Here is a 16,602-nt window from a genome sequence, read left to right as displayed (position 1 = left end):
TCTTATTAAACATAATTGATTTAATGACCCGAGTCTCAACTTTTTTTTGTTTTTTTATGAATGCTTGCATTGCCTTAACATCCTTTCTTTATGTTGAAAACAATTGGGTCTACCCACGATATAGCGCGAGCCATTTATCTTGTGTTACACTACTTTTTATGGATTTTTGGAGAAGTCAAGTATTTCTAACCAAGACATAACATAAACAAAATAAATTAATAAACTGTGAGGTGATTTTATGATAGCACCATTCACTATGAAGCCTCTCACATTTCATTATGAACTGGAGTAGTGATATTTTTTTTCTTAATTTTATCATTTTGTTGTCAAATTGATGGCCAATTACTTTTGGTTTGTTATGAAAAGGTAAGATTAAAAAGATTGGAGACCAAAGAGAAAAAGGGTAGAAAAAATAGGTGGTAGATTCAAAATTAGCGAGAGAAGTTTACTTTGTTTCAATTATAATTTTTCAGTCCTTTTAGTTTTAGAAAATTAATTTTTTTCTTGAAAATTTTATTTTTTTTATTTTCAATCATTGGTTTGAGAGATGAGAGAGAAGGTTGCTGGATTCAAGTTGAAGAAAGAGAAAGTCATTAGTTGACATCTATCCTAGCCATGTAAAAGGTCAATTTTGGTGTTAGTAAGATTCATTCGTCAATGAGAGTTTTACTTAGATGTTCTTTGTCTTTCCCCTTCTCTAAGAGTTTTACTTAAGTGTTTTTTGTCTTCCTCAAAAGCAAAAAAGGTTAATTCAAGTTGCTTTGGGTTTTTTTGACTAATTATTGGGTTATTTGAGGTCATAAATGATTTATCACGGTCTATAGAGTGTTTTATAGGTGTTATGGGTTAAAAATAAAATAAAAAAAGAATTTTTGGGTATAAAATACCCTTTACCTAATCCTATCATTAAATCTTGAACAAAACTGGGCATATTGTTTTTAAAAAAGAAACAATTGTTGAAAAATATCAAAAAAAAAAATATATAAATAAAAATTATGATTTGGGATGAAATCTAACAAATAATAAAAATTTAAAAGCAAGAAGTGGTCTAAAATAGGTACAATCAGGCCAATTATAATTTTGAGGGCAAATTAGGAGTTTGATTGAAAAGAAAATTGAAGAAAAAGGTTGAATTTAGCCAAATTTGCTTGAGAGAGAGGTTGGAGAGAGAAATCATGTTTGAGAGAAAGAAACAAAGTTTGTAAGAAAATTACGTAGACTTACATTTATTATATACTAAGGAAAAAAATATCTTTTCATCTAATTTGCTTTTTCCTGTTGAACAAGGAGGCAAATCATAATTTCCCAAACCTTAGATTGAAAAAAAAAGGACCAAAAGTATAGGAGATTTTTTTTTAATTATGCCTAAAATTTATTAAGGAAAGAGAAAAAAATTCAACAATAGAGTACCAATGTATAAAATAAGAAGAAATCCAATAATTTACCTTAAATTTGTTAGAAAATGTTATGTTTAGTTCACGTACTTTCTTTTTTTTAATTCTACAATTTCTTTAGTTTTTGTAATTTTAATTTTAGTTCAAAATTTTATTTTCTTAACATTTTCAATCCTTGAGTTTAAAAAATAAAAGAGAAAATCGTTTGAAAACAATAAAAGAGAGATGAAATTGGTGAATGAGCACTTTTCAAAGATTAAACTTATCGTTTTTAGTATCAACAAGTTTTATTATATGAGAGAAACTTGATAGAGATAGTTTTTTTCGATAAACATGCAAACTTTTCGATAAACATGCCTGAAAAATATATTGAGTTTCATTTTGATTTTTTTATTTGATTTATTTTTATTTTTTAAATGATTTTAGAATATTGTTTTTGATATATAGAGATTTTTATGTTATTTTTAGATGGAAAGAAAACCTGTGTTATTAATATCATATGCAAACTTTTTAAAACATTATTGTAATTATTGTTGTCCTCGCGATAATCACCATTACTATCTTTGTTATTAATATCATATGCAAAGTTTGTAAAACAACATTATTGTCGTCGTGAAAATGACAGGGAATTGACCTCTTCTCACCATTATTTCCTTGCTTTCGTCAGGACCGCTGAAATAAGGTAAAGTTTTTTTAGCTCTATATTCTATCTCGTGCTAAGAGGAACAGGAGAATGTTTTGAAAAGCAAGAACATGATTTTATGACCTCAATCAGAGAGGAAATCTGTGGTGCTAAAAGACAAGGCAGAATAAGGTTGTATAGTTGGAATAGACTCTCCCTAGTTAATTTCTATATTTCCATCAAACCTATTTTAGGGTTTGTCTTCTTGTATATTATTGTTTTAATAAAAACAATTGATTTGACTATTTGTAAGTGAATTGAAAGACCAAGTAATCTATAAATTTTTTTTCGAGGTTAGTTCATAATCAGGTCAAGTACAACAGCTATGCACCTAATAATTAAGAGATAAGAAAGAAGAAAATGATAAAAGTAAAACTAGAGGAAGATTAATGATTGATATTGTAATGTAATGAAAGATATTTTTAAAAATTATTTTTATTTAAAAATATATTTGAATAATTTTTTAAATTATTTATATTGATATGTTAAAATCATAAGAAATATTAATTTAATATATTTTCAAACAAAACTCAAGCAAATTCAATTAAAAAAACATTAAAAAAAAACTGTAAGGAGAAGATAAGGTTGAACAAGTGACGACAATCTATTGGCTTCTCGGATTACCTTATCTCCATGTCACAGGTCCTTTCTCTTAATTGTTTTCTAAATTTGAAACTGTAATTTGTAATTGTAATTCCCAGCATAGCGCATATGCGAGGGTAATCACAACAACTCAAGAGAAAAACAACACCCTATTAAATCAAATTAAAAAAAAAAACAATTTGAAGTATCGAAGGGTGAAATAGAAAAAAAATAAAAGGACTGAAATGAAATAAAACCTTGCTGGATGCTATCAATAGCCTTGTTCTTTTAGCTTTCTGTATGATGTAATGGGCAGGTCTTATTACTTGAGTGTGTAATGCAAGAGATAGTCATTACAGGAGTATTTGTTTTGCTTTTAAAAACAAATATTACTTGTGTCACCTTCTGTTGCTTGTTAGATGGGAGTTCTGGGTAAGTGGTTGAAATCATGTTTTTATTAAAAATTAATTTTTTTATGTTTTGAAATGTTTTGATGTAATTATTTCAAAAATAACTTTTAAAAAATAAAAAATATATATTATTTTAATATATTTCAACATAAAAAATATTTTAAAAACAATTATCACTATACTTCTAAACAGAGAATAAAACTTATGAAAGTTTTGCATTGTCTTAATGCAAAACTACAAGAGACAAGGAAAAAAATTGAAAAAGATTGGGATTTTAATTTCCATTGACTGATTAATCAGGGAGTGTTTCAACCAATTAAACTTCTGGTTATTATTTCTATATAATGTGTCTTTATCCTCTTCAGCAAAGGAAAAATCCTTAGAAGATTTTAAATATTTTTAAAAACTTCGTTTATAATTTTGCTTAATATTCGATTCACCTAAGTTTGATCCTTTGTGGAGTTCCTTGCAAGTCTCTTTTTTTTTCTCCTTATTCATAATTTTCAAAAAAAATAAAAAAAATTTACCGATCATAGCTTTAGATTAATGTGTTATTGGAAGTAAAGAGGAGCTAGTATCATGCGTGCAGGTGTCAAAGTGATCTTCATCAGCCTTCCATTCCTTTCTCTCTTTGCTAGGTGAGTACTTGTACATATTATTGTCTTATTTGTTCGTAATTATCTTTATATTATGCTTTTTATTTTAATTATTTCATAAAATTGCATTTTTGTGGGAATTGCTGCTTTAAACTCATAAGTGTAAACTATTTTGTTTCAATGTATTCGATAGATCGGTGGTATGCTATCTTTCACTAATGAAATTCTTTTTATTGGTTTTGAGAAGGGAAAAAAAAAGTATTTCTATCTTTGTTTTATGGAAAAAGCACATAGATCTATGAACTAGATATAAAAAAAGAAAGGATAGATATTCCCATTACTTAATGATCGAGGAAACGAGTGTTTAAAATTAAGATAATAAAATTGAAACCAAATCAGCTTCATTAGATAAAGCTATGAACTATATATAATCGAGGAAAATAGTGTTTAAAATTAAGATAAAAAAATTGAAACCAAATCAACTTCATTAGATAAAGTTGTTGTGTAAAAAACTATTTTGTTTTAATACTTCTCCTCTTTTCAACATAAAGTCGTTCTTTTATAAATATATTCATTAGATTGATGATATGCTATCTTTTCTTTTTATTGGTTTTGAGAAAGAAAAAAAGAGTATTTCTATCTTTTTTATGGAAATGCACAGAGATCTAAGAACAATTGTGTACATAATTGTTAGGGTAAGTGTGAATTTTAACACATGGCATGGATAGCTATTGATGAGGGGACAAAGGGATTACAATGATCTATGAACTATTGTGTAAATAATTGTTATGTTAGGACAAGGAATTAAATGTTTATCGTTCTACTTATACCTTGCCTTGTTGCTCTTGAAGCTGGCTTCCATACAGAGCTAAAGGCCTTCTCCTTTTGTTCCTCTCGCTATATTTTATTATTGAGCAGTCAGTACCGGTGCTTTCCGCATATATTTTCACAAATTAAGGTAATGAAATTACTATTCTCATTCTCTCAATGCCTATTTTACTTGTAATGACTCACTCTCACGTTCTGTATCTTTATTTCTTTGATTTTCAGGCCGGTGGAAAATGGATATCATAAGTGCTGCTGGACCCATTATATCCAAGATAGAAGATCTCATGGTGGAACCAGTAGGAAGGCAGTTCCGTTACATGTTCTGTTTCAACAATTTTGCTCAAGAATTCAAAGAACAAAAGGAGAACCTGGTTTCGGTAAAAGATCGTCTGCAAGATGCTGTCCGAGGTGCTGAAAGGAATGCTGAAGAAATTTACAAAGATGTCATCAAATGGCTGGAAGATGCAAACAACGGAATTGAAGGTGCGAAGCCTTTGGAAAATGAAATAGAAAAAAATGGCAAATGCTTCACTTGGTGTCCAAACTGCATGCGACAATTCAAGTTAAGCATGACACTGGCCAAGACGTCGGAGACTTTCAGAAAACTACAAGAAACTAGCAAAAAGTTTACAACAGTTTCCTGCAAAGCTCCTCCTCAGCCCATAGAATTTCTTCCATCAAAGGAATTCATGTTCTCAAAATCGTCAGAAGAAGCTTTCGAACAGATTATGAAAGCTCTCAAAGATGACAATGTCAATATGATCGGACTGTACGGCATGGGAGGGGTGGGTAAAACCACCCTGGTGAATGAAGTGGGCAGGAGAGCCAAAGAGTTGCACCTTTTTGATGAAGTTTTGAAAGCTACGGTGTCCCAGAATCTAAATGTCACAGGCATCCAGGATCAAATGGCAGATAGTTTAGATCTGACTTTTGTCAAGAAGAGTAAAGAAGGGAGAGCAAATGAATTATGGCAGAGACTGCAGGGAAAGAAGATGCTTATAATCCTGGATGATGTTTGGAAAGATATTGACTTGAAAGAGATAGGGATCCCATTTGGTGATGCTCACATGGGTTGTAAAATTCTTCTAACAACACGTCTTCAAGACATATGTTCTTATATGGAGTGCCAGCCAAAAGTGTTCTTAAGTCTCTTATCAGAAAATGAAGCATGGGCTTTATTCAAAAACAATGCAGGTTTACGTGATGAGGACTCGGACTTGAACAGAGTGGCAAAGGAGGTTGCGAGAGAATGCCAAGGCTTGCCGATAGCACTTGTGGCAGTGGGAAAGGCTCTAAAAGATAAATCTGAACATGAGTGGGAAGTAGCATCTGAAGAGCTCAAAAAATCTCAATCTCGGCACATGGAAAAATTTGATGACCGAAGAAATGCATATGTATGTCTTAAATTGAGCTATGATTATTTGAAGAACGAGAAAACCAAGTTATGTTTCTTGCTATGCTGTTTATTTCCAGAAGATTACAACATTCCAATCGAGGGGTTGACGAGATACGCAGTTGGCTACGGGTTATATCAAGATGTGAAGTCCATTGAAGGAGCAAGGAAACGAGTTTATATGGAAATCGAAAACCTCAAAGCTTGTTGTATGCTGTTAGGAACAGAAACTGAAGAATATGTGAAAATGCATGACTTGGTTCGTGATGTTGCTATTCAGATAGCATCATCAGAAAAATACGGATTCATTGTAAAGGCTGGCTTTGGGTTGAAGGAGTGGCCAACGAGCAATAAAAGCTTTGAAGGCTGTACAGTAATCTCGTTAATGGGCAATAAACTAACAGATCTTCCTGAAGGATTGGTGTGTCCACAGCTCAAAGTTCTATTATTAGAACTGGATCGTGGTTTGAATGTTCCAGAGAGGTTTTTTGAAGGGATGAAAGCAATAGAAGTATTGTCTCTAGAGGGAGGGTGTTTGTCATTGCAATCACTTCAATTCTCGACGAACCTTCAATCGTTGCTGTTGAGAAGGTGTGAATGCAAGGACCTCATTTGGTTGAGAAAGCTGCAAAGACTTCAGATTCTTGGTTTCATGTGGTGCGACTCCGTTGAAGAATTACCTGATGAAAGGATTCCTGTGAATTTGATAGGAAGGTTGAAGAAGTTAGAAGAACTGTTGATCGGGAGCTTCAAGGGATGGGATGTTGTTGGATGTGACAGCACAGAAGGAATGAATGCAAGCCTAACAGAGCGAAATTCACTGTCTCATTTAGCTGTATTATCATTGACGATACCGAAGGTTGAATGCATTCCCAGAGATTTTGTTTTTCCCAGGTTGCTCAAATATGATATAGTGTTAGGGAATGGGTATTCAAAAAGAGGATACCCAACCTCGACAGGATTATATTTGGGTGGTATCAGCGCCACATCCTTAAATGCAAAGACATTTGAGCAGTTGTTTCCTACTGTGTCTCAAATTCATTTACGCGACGTTAAGAGTTTAGAAAATATAGAATTGCCCTCTGGCCATGGGTCGCAAAAAGACTTCTTACAAAGATTAGAAAATGTCGAAGTGAATGAATGTGGGGATATTCGCACTCTGTTTCCAGCAAAATGGCGGCAAGCTTTGAAAAATCTAAGGAGTGTGAAAACTTATGATTGCAAATCATTGGAAGAGGTATTTGAATTTGATGAGGCTGAAGAAGGAATTAACGAGGAGAAGGAGCTGCCGCTACTGTCATCTTTAACAACGTTACGGTTGTCATATTTACCTGAGCTCAAATGTATATGGAAGGGACCCACTAGACATGTCAGCCTTCAAAGTTTTACTCGTCTGGAGTTGTCATCTCTTGACAAACTGACATTTATCTTCACACCGTCCCTCGCTCAAAGTCTTATTCATCTGGAAACACTTGAGATATTCGGTTGCCGTGGATTGAAGCGTCTTATCAGAAAGAAGGATGACGAAGGGGAAATAATTCCAGAGTCTCTTGGCTTCCCAAAATTAAAAACTCTCTCTATAAGTGGCTGTGAAAAACTGGAATATGTCTTCCCTGTTTCCGTGTCTCCAAGTCTTCAGAACCTGGAAGAGATGAAGATTCATTTTGCTGACAATTTAAAGCAAGTATTTTACAGTGGAGAAGGAGATGACATCATCGTCAAGTCTAAAATTAAAGATGGCATCATCGACTTCCCTCAGTTAAGAGAATTGTCTCTTTCAAAGTGCAGCTTTTTTGGTCCAAAGGATTTTGCTGCCCAATTGCCTTCTTTGCAATGTCTAAGCATCTCTTGCCTCGAAGAATGGGGTAATTTGTTGGCACAGCTTCGAGTACGCCCTTTATATTTCTCCATTTTTTTTTCTTTTCTAATTTAAATTGTTAACTTCAATACATTGTGATAATTTGTTCTAATTTTTGAAACAATAATTTCTTGGCAGTTGTTTCCTACTGTGTCTCATATTGATTTTTGGAGAGTGGAGGGTTTAAAAAATATAGTATTGTCCTCTGATCAGATGACCACCCATGGCCATGGGTCGCAAAAGGACTTCTTTCAAAGATTACAACATGTAGAAGTGAGAAAATGTGGGGATATTCGCACTCTGTTTCCAGCAAAATGGCGGCAAGCTTTGAAAAATCTAAGGAGCGTGGTAATTAAAAAATGCAAATCATTGGAAGAGGTATTTGAATTGGGTGAGGCTGATGAAGGAAGTAATGAGGAGAAGGAGCTGCCGCTGCTGTCATCTTTAACGGAGTTACTGCTGTCAGATTTACCTGAGCTCAAATGTATATGGAAGGGGCCCATTAGACATGTCAGCCTTCAAAGTCTTACTCGTCTGGAGTTGTCATCTCTTGACAAACTGACATTTATCTTCACACCGTCCCTCGCTCAAAGTCTTATTCATCTGGAAACACTTGAGATATTCGGTTGCCGTGGATTGAAGCGTCTTATCAGAAAGAAGGATGACGAAGGGGAAATAATTCCAGAGTCTCTTGGCTTCCCAAAATTAAAAACTCTCTCTATAAGTGGCTGTGAAAAACTGGAATATGTCTTCCCTGTCTCCGTGTCTCCAAGTCTTCAGAACCTGAAAAAGATGAAGATTCATTTTGCTGACAATTTAAAGCAAGTATTTTACAGTGAAGAAGGAGATGACATCATCGTCAAGTCTAAAATTAAAGATGGCATCATCGACTTCCCTCAGTTAAGAGAATTGTCTCTTTCAAAGTGCAGCTTTTTTGGTCCAAAGGATTTTGCTGCCCAATTGCCTTCTTTGCAATGTCTAAGCATCTCTGGCCTCGAAGAATGGGGTAATTTGTTGGCACAGCTTCGAGTACGTCCTTTATATTTCTCCATTTTTTTTTCTTTTCTAATTTAAATTGTCAACTTCAATACATTGTGATAATTTGTTCTATCTTTTAAAACAATAGAGTCAAAAAGTAAAAATTGAAACTTTCTTTTTAAATACAACATTTTCTCATTCAAAGAACTTCAAAAGCACCAAATTTGTATTGAATTCACAAAACATATATATTTTTTTATATATTTCATGTTTTTTTTTACAATTTTTTTTCACTTTTTGTAAGAAAAAAATAATTTAAATGATCAATAATCAAGCATTTTTATTAAAAAAAATTTACTAATATGTAAAATTCAAATTATTTTCTTTTATATTTTTATTTTTGGATAATGACATAATTTTTTTTTATTATAAATAGAATATAAAAATTAATTTTTTTGAGTTAATAAGTATATTATTTCATGATTGCTTTTAATTTAATTAATATAAAATAATAGTTTATATTCATATTATCATAAATATGAAAAAATATGATTTCATATTCCCATTGTTTTCTTTTGATGCAGGGGTTTATGAATTTGAAAGGCATATCTATTGAAAACTTGGAAGGAGTACAAGATTTAATGCAAGTTGGATATTTGGTAACTAATAGAAGAGGTGGGCATGAACTTTCACTTGTGAGTTTGGAAGCATTACACTTGAACTTATTGCCAGACTTGAGGTGTATTTGGAAGGGTCTCGTGCCAAGCAATTTGACTACTTTGAAGGTGAAAAAGTGTGACAGACTGACACATGTATTCACAATCAACATCATTGCTAGTCTAGTCCAACTTGAAGTTCTAAAGATATCAAATTGTGAGGAATTGGAGCAAATCATTGCTAAGGATAATGACGATGAAAATGATCAGATATTGTCAGGAAGTGATCTCCAATCTTCATGCTTACCTAAATTGGAAGGAGTACAGGATTTAATGCAAGTTGGATGTTTGGTAACTAATAGAAGATGTGGGCATGAACTTTCACTTGTGAGTTTGGAAACATTACACTTGAACTTATTGCCAGACTTGAGGTGTATTTGGAAAGGTCTCGTGCCGAGCAATTTGACTACTTTGAAGGTGAAAAAGTGTGACAGACTGACACATGTATTCACAATCAACATCATTGCTAGTCTAGGCCAACTTGAAGTTCTAAAGATATCAAATTGTGAGGAATTGGAGCAAATCATTGCTAAGGATAATGATGATGAAAATGATCAGATATTGTCAGGAAGTGATCTCCAATCTTCATGCTTCCCTAATTTGTGTCGATTTAAGATTAGAGGATGCAATAAGTTGAAGAGTCTCTTCCCGGTAGCCATGGCTTCAGGTCTCAAAAGGCTTCAATCACTTGAAGTAAGAGAATCCTCTCAACTATTGAGAGTATTTGGGCAAGATAACCATGCTTCACCTGCCAATATTGAGAAGGAGATGGTGCTCCCTGGTCTGCAGTTGCTGATTCTAGAAAAATTACCAAGTATTGTTTGCTTTAGTCATGGATGTTATGATTTCTTATTCCCTCGTTTGGTGATGTTGTTGGTGCGTCAATGTCCAAAGCTGACCACAAGATTTGCTACTACATCAAATGGTTCAATGAGTGCTCAATCAGAGGTGCTGCATATTTGACATGATTTCTTGCCTCTCTTTTAGTGTTTTTGTTTATTGTTTCACTCAATAATAAGACTTATAAGTTAGAATGCGTATGACATGCTTGAACTGGTTTTGCAGGTATCTCAAGTAGTTGAGGATTCAAGCACTGGTTGCTCCGTGCCAACCACCACTTCTAGAATGTGTACTCGAAATAATGGGTGGTGGGACGAGGTCGAGGAGGAGGAAGAGGAAAAAGATGAGGATGGAGGTGGTCATGATAATTAAGTCAGATGGTAAGTTTAGCATTGGAATTTGAAAAACATGCTAATAATTCATGCAGGTAAAATAGCTGCAATTATTTATCTTCTATCATTCTTTAAATGGTTAAATTAAATCAACATATGTGATATGCCTAGATGATCACATATGCTAACAGTTCTTCATGTTTGCATCAGTTTTGGTGATTTCACGGAGATTCAGCTATGGGATACAATTTGGCTTCACATTGTATAACAGTCTTATTTACCATAAAACTCCCAAAACAAGGTTATTAACTTATCTATCTATGTGTTTGCTGTGTGTGAAGTTATTTATTGTGCGAACCTCAAGAAATAAGGGCTTCTGTTTATTTGCCCATTTGTGTTTCTTTTTCAAGTGTCTGAACCTTAAAAAACAAGGGTATAATGTTTACTCATTTGTGTGCTTATTGTTTAATGTGTGGATTCTCATTCTTCTCATTTTGATGTTCTATTTTTATTACGGATTCTTTATATGATTAACTTGTTATTGTGCGTACCGTACAATAATATGGTTTCTACCCATTATTTCGAAGATCAATGATAGAAAAAGGATGGAATATTTTTGAAGATCTGCTTTGCTTGCACTTTCAAGTAATAATTATGGAGTGCTTCATCATGTCAGGAAAGTGTTCCATGATAGGTTTTGGTACAGGAATAACTCTAGAGAAAAAACAAAATGCCTTTTCTTAACAGCTAATCCAATCGCACTCAAATAATAAGCCAATGAATAAGGTCTTTTTACAATATAAGCTAAAAAGAGATGGTAAATTTACCGCCTCATCAAATATTATTCATTTCAATAATATATATTTTTCATTTTTTATTTTTTATTTATATTTTTTTTTAATTTTATATTTTAACATTTAGTTTATTGGAGTCGGCTTAATAATTTATCATAATTTACTTTATATATGATTAGCTAAGGTTAATAACTTGTATTATAAATTTAACAAGTTAACTCAATTATTTTTATCTTTTTATAATTGATTAGTTTGGCATTGGAATTTAAAAAACATGCTAATAATTCATTCTTGCAGGAAAAATGGCTGCAATTATTTATCCTCTATCAGTCACTTGGTTAACTTGTTATTGTACGTATCGTACAGTAATATCGTTTCTACACGAATATATATAAATACATGTGAATGAGTGTGTGTGTGTATGCTGTTGGGTATACAACCAAAGTCCCACATTGGCTAGAAATGGGGAGGATCATGGGTATATAAGGATGGACAAATATCTCCATTGGTATGAGGCCTTTTGGGTATAGCCCAAGAGCAAATCCATGAGGGCTTAGGTCCAAAGTGGACAATATCATACCAATGTGGAGATAAGTGGTGTCCATAGTCCTTACAAGTAGTATCAGAGCCAGGCCCCCGGAGTTAGCCATGATGGATGAATCCTCGGAATGCCGAACAGAAGGTGGTGGGCCCCCAATCACGATGTAATCCATGGAGCAGCTCTATTGGATAGGCGGTGTGCTCCCTTCATGGACGTGTCCTGATCCTAACACGGTGAAGAGGAGTTGACCTAGAAAGAGCAAACTCTCAAGTCAGGTAGTGCTCTCCAGATGCTTCATGGACGTGTCCTGACCCCAACACGGTGAAGTAGAGAATGAAGAATCCTGGTTGGTTGAGAGTGGATGGATGAATGATCGGTTTGAGGGGAGGCTCGGTGGTCCTTTGTTTGAGGGGAGGATTGTTGGGTATACAACCAAAGTCCCACATTGGCTAGAAATGGGGAGGATCATGGGTATATAAGGATGGACAAATATCTCCATTGGTATGAGGCCTTTTGGGTATAGCCCAAGAGCAAATCCATGAGGGCTTAGGTCCAAAGTGGACAATATCATACCAATGTGGAGATAAGTGGTGTCCATAGTCCTTACATATATATATATATATATATATATATATATATATATATATATATATATATATATCAATTTATAAATTTATTGACAGAATATGAAATTCCAAGATGCAAGTAAAAGGATAAATCCTCTAGCTTTGAAAAGAATTAGTGTTTGCCTTTGAGATTGTAATATTTTTTTTCAGGTATATTCAATTTAATATTTTTAATAATACAAATGAAAATAAACAGCAAATTTAATTTATAAATGTAACTATCTCAAAACAATGTTGAGAAGGAAAAAAAGATTTGTAGAATAAAAATAAAATAAATAGACTTTTAAAACGCAAAGAGTTTTTAATGTTAAAAATAGTTAACATGTCATATTAACATACCAGTAAGATTATATTATAATGATCAACAAGAATGAAGAATTATACTTAAATATAAAATAATAAATCAAAAGGCATCAATGAAAAAGAAATCACCTTTCTATTTATTTGGGCTGTCTAAAGCTAAACTTACTAGATTAATTCTATCACACACAACAATTAGTCCATTGAATTTGGACTATTGTTAAAAAAACATGCTAAATACAACATCATAAGCCAGACCCACGGCCTATAACATAAATATGAACTCAAGCAACTTCTACCCAAAAAAGTGAGGAACAAGTGCCTCATGGGGATTAACCTCCTAAGGGGCAAAGTTAGCACAGTGGTGAACTACATAAAATATTAAGGGCTTTATCCTTGTGGAGATATATCTTAGAAGCTATCAATCAACGAAATAATACAACTCATACAAAGGCTGGTCTGATGCAAAAGGGGTGGAATCCTTCTCAAGCAATGTCAGCTTTCCGCAATGGTTTTTTTCCTACTTCCAGTTGTTTGATGAGAATTTGTTGTTAAGATTTGCAGTCACAATCTGGGCTATTTGGAATACGAGAAACGAACAGGTAAGGAACAATTATTCCTTCTCGTCCTATAGAGCTGTTCAAGCAGGTCTGGACTTTCTCTCTAGCTGGTCTGCTTCTCGGTTTACACCACCACATATAGCAATTCATCCTAGTTTGCCTAAATGGGAGAAACCTCCTCCTGGTTTTATCAAATGCAATATAGATGCAGCAGTTGACAATAATGAAGAGGCTATGGGAGCAGCGTTTGTCTTGCGTGATGAGGAGGGGGCTTTGATAATGCGTGGCTGCTGGCATGCTACTGATGTTTTTTTCCGCAGAGTTCGCAGAGGTATCAGTGTTGAAAGGGATTTCTTCCATCAAATATATTTTTATGTTTTTTTTATTGGTATCACCCTTGAATATTAAACAAATATAACCTAATTTTTTTCATTTAATTTCTGATTCTCTTAAAGCATTTGATCATTTCATTTAGTTTCGTCCTGGGCTCGCTTAGAGCGACAGCCACATTAAATGACAGCCACCAAAATGTTTGACATGTGGCACTTGAGTTTAAGAAACCATTAATGCTTGGTCTTGTTTTAGATTGACACGTGTTCGACAGGGACGTTGCCATAGTTAGTTGTCCAAGGTTGAGTTAAGATTTCCTCGCCTTAATTGCTTGATGTTGACGTGGCTCATTAAATGAAGACATTGTTGTCAGCATTGGACCGCCTCTTTTATGCGAGTCTGTGAGTAGACTCTCGCGGAAGTAGCAGTGGTTTAAGGCTATTTTTTATCTGTAAAAATCTTCCGCTGCTCTTTTTCTTTAAGTAACATGTATAAATGATCTAAAACATCAATAAAAGGCCTCCTGAGTTGGAAATTAGGCATGGGGAGAGACATCTTGTCTTGCTCAAATAAATGTATTGTAACACTAAAAATGACTAAAGGAAAAATGATTTATTGATCGTAGCATTGACGGTGTTAAAAGCTAGTGAATCCCATGTTAGGTTTGTACATGTATAAAGCAAAGTTATGAACCTCTGTGAATTCATGGTTCAGCTCAAGATCCAAGTAATAAGTTAAATAAATTAATTTAAGTTTATCTGTATCAATTTAAAATAAAATTATTTTAAAAAAATTAAAATAGATTTTAACAATAAATCGCTAGATCAATCAAGGTCAAATTTAGCTTAGAATCGGATTGACCAGGTGTTATATTAACATTTCAAGCCAAATCAAGTTTAATTTCCATTATATATCGTAATAGTATCCTTGATTCAAATTATACATAACAAGACTAAACCCTTTTTAGTCGGATTCATGCAATCCATCGAAGCTGAGGGCCTTAAACCAGCACCAAAAGAATAATCGCATTTTCAATGCGAAAAGCTAGCATCAAGATTTTCATGACATCATATTGATCTATGTACATTTTGAAAGGCATGAAAAACCCACAAGGCAAACGACATGTTCTTTAATTCTATTACCTTCTTATAAAGTTTTTCAAATATTCAGGCAATTATCAGGGTTTCACCTATCCTACATTGGCCTAAGACATATATAAAAGGAAAAAAAACCTATTTTTCATACACAGAATCATAATTTTCAAGAATTCAAGTACACAGGACTTGACTAGTTCTCCTCTTTTCTTGAAACATGATTACAGAATCAAAGTGAAGCATTGAGGTCAATTCTGGGCTTCTTCGTAACTAATGGAGATGGAACAGTGAAGTTACAGCTAGGGCACTTGGGATTGGTCTTCAATGTAATCACATATAGCAAGCAACCAGTGCAAGCAGCAGCAAATACTCCTGTTGAAGAGAATGTAGGTGCTAATCTCATCTTCTTTAATGTCACTGGCTGGTGGGGTTGGTGGTGGTGGTGGTGGTGATCTCTTCTTAGTCATGATCTCTTTCTCTTCTCTTTGCAAAGCAGACTTTACCTTATCAAGAGTGCATACACTTTCACAATGAATTGAAGGTACAAGTTTCAATTCCAAGCAGCTTTCTTCCAAGAACCTCAATGGCGGAGACTTAGAATCTTGAACCTCTGATTCTTGGATGGTTCTCTGTTTGTGATGCTTCGTGTTGTCAAGGGATGGTAATGGCGAGCTTACAAAGTTGCATCTCTGCGAGTATACCTTCCCTGCAGACTGCAAGAAAATCCCAATTCATCAACAATTAATATTATTCGACTACAGCCAAAAACAAGAACAGTCAGTTCTTCTAAACTAAAAAATAAAAGATTTATGTTTCGTGGCTACTGAAAAATATGTATTTAATCGAAATGATAACCAGAAGCTTAAATTCTGTACAAAAACTGTTCATCAATATGAGAGAAACTATCAAGATTGTTTCTTGGCTATAAAAAAGATAGGGTATAAAACCATATATACCTTTAAATTAAGAGGCACATCCCAAGTTTTTGTGAATTGCAATTCCAGATCCAAATCTTTGTTACTAACCTTTGAAAACCCTCCTAGCAAGTCTTTTGTGATCAAAATCTCTGAATTGCTACTGCTGTTGGGTATCAATATATACTATATAGAAAAAGATATATATATATATATATATATATATATATATATATATATATATATATAAAAGAAGAAAAATACTCTACTTATTAAAAGTGATAAATTATTTTTGTCTATTTGAAAAAAGCCATTTTCTTCCCAATTTATTGATACAATTAATTGATTTTTTTTATTTGATAATTATATATACTCACATTGATACGTAAATTAAAATCAAGTTTTGTCTTCAAATAATTTTAAGAACATACACACGATTATATAGATCGATGTTAAATGAGAAATGATTACAAAGAATGCTCAATTTCAACTAATCTTATGTAGGGGAGTGAAAACGCATGGAGCGGCTGCCAACCGATGCACAGTTCTATAACAATCATCGTTGTACCACGTGTAATCTTTAAAAATCAATTACCATGAGAGAAGGCACACTTTTTTTAAGTTTTTGCATCAATTGTTTTATGTGTCAATCCATTATAAAATCACATGCATAGATATTATTAAACAATGGTTTGATAATTCTTCTACTAATAACTTAGTTTAAAATGAATTTTATTTTAAATTGATTTATAGATAAACCTGGTTAAATTTAAATTGACTTGGTGAAATTTAACCAACTTGATATATTTCAAAGAGATTTGATTGATTAACACT

At 33.3% G+C, this 16,602-nt stretch overlaps 1 protein-coding gene and 1 pseudogene across 1 annotated transcript; one reads left to right on the top strand and one right to left on the bottom strand.

The window, feature by feature from the left end:
• The first annotated feature begins 3,513 nt into the window (after positions 1-3,513).
• On the top strand, positions 3,514-11,078 carry LOC133692382 (uncharacterized). Its single transcript, XM_062113282.1, has 7 exons — positions 3,514-3,706; positions 4,516-4,622; positions 4,715-7,773; positions 7,882-8,772; positions 9,306-10,385; positions 10,503-10,657; positions 10,820-11,078. Exons 3-6 carry the CDS (start codon positions 4,726-4,728, stop codon positions 10,647-10,649), a joined length of 5,166 nt encoding a protein of 1,721 aa, XP_061969266.1. The 5' UTR covers positions 3,514-3,706; positions 4,516-4,622; positions 4,715-4,725; the 3' UTR covers positions 10,650-10,657; positions 10,820-11,078.
• A 4,005-nt stretch (positions 11,079-15,083) lies between these two features.
• On the bottom strand, positions 15,084-16,328 carry LOC133674331 (uncharacterized; annotated as a pseudogene).
• Positions 16,329-16,602: the final 274 nt, after the last annotated feature.

The sequence above is a fragment of the Populus nigra genome, chromosome 1 (assembly GCF_951802175.1).
Source record: "Populus nigra chromosome 1, ddPopNigr1.1, whole genome shotgun sequence".
Taxonomy (NCBI): domain Eukaryota; kingdom Viridiplantae; phylum Streptophyta; class Magnoliopsida; order Malpighiales; family Salicaceae; genus Populus; species Populus nigra.
Note: the sequence above shows the minus strand (reverse complement) of the source record. Positions and strands in the feature narration are given on the sequence as shown.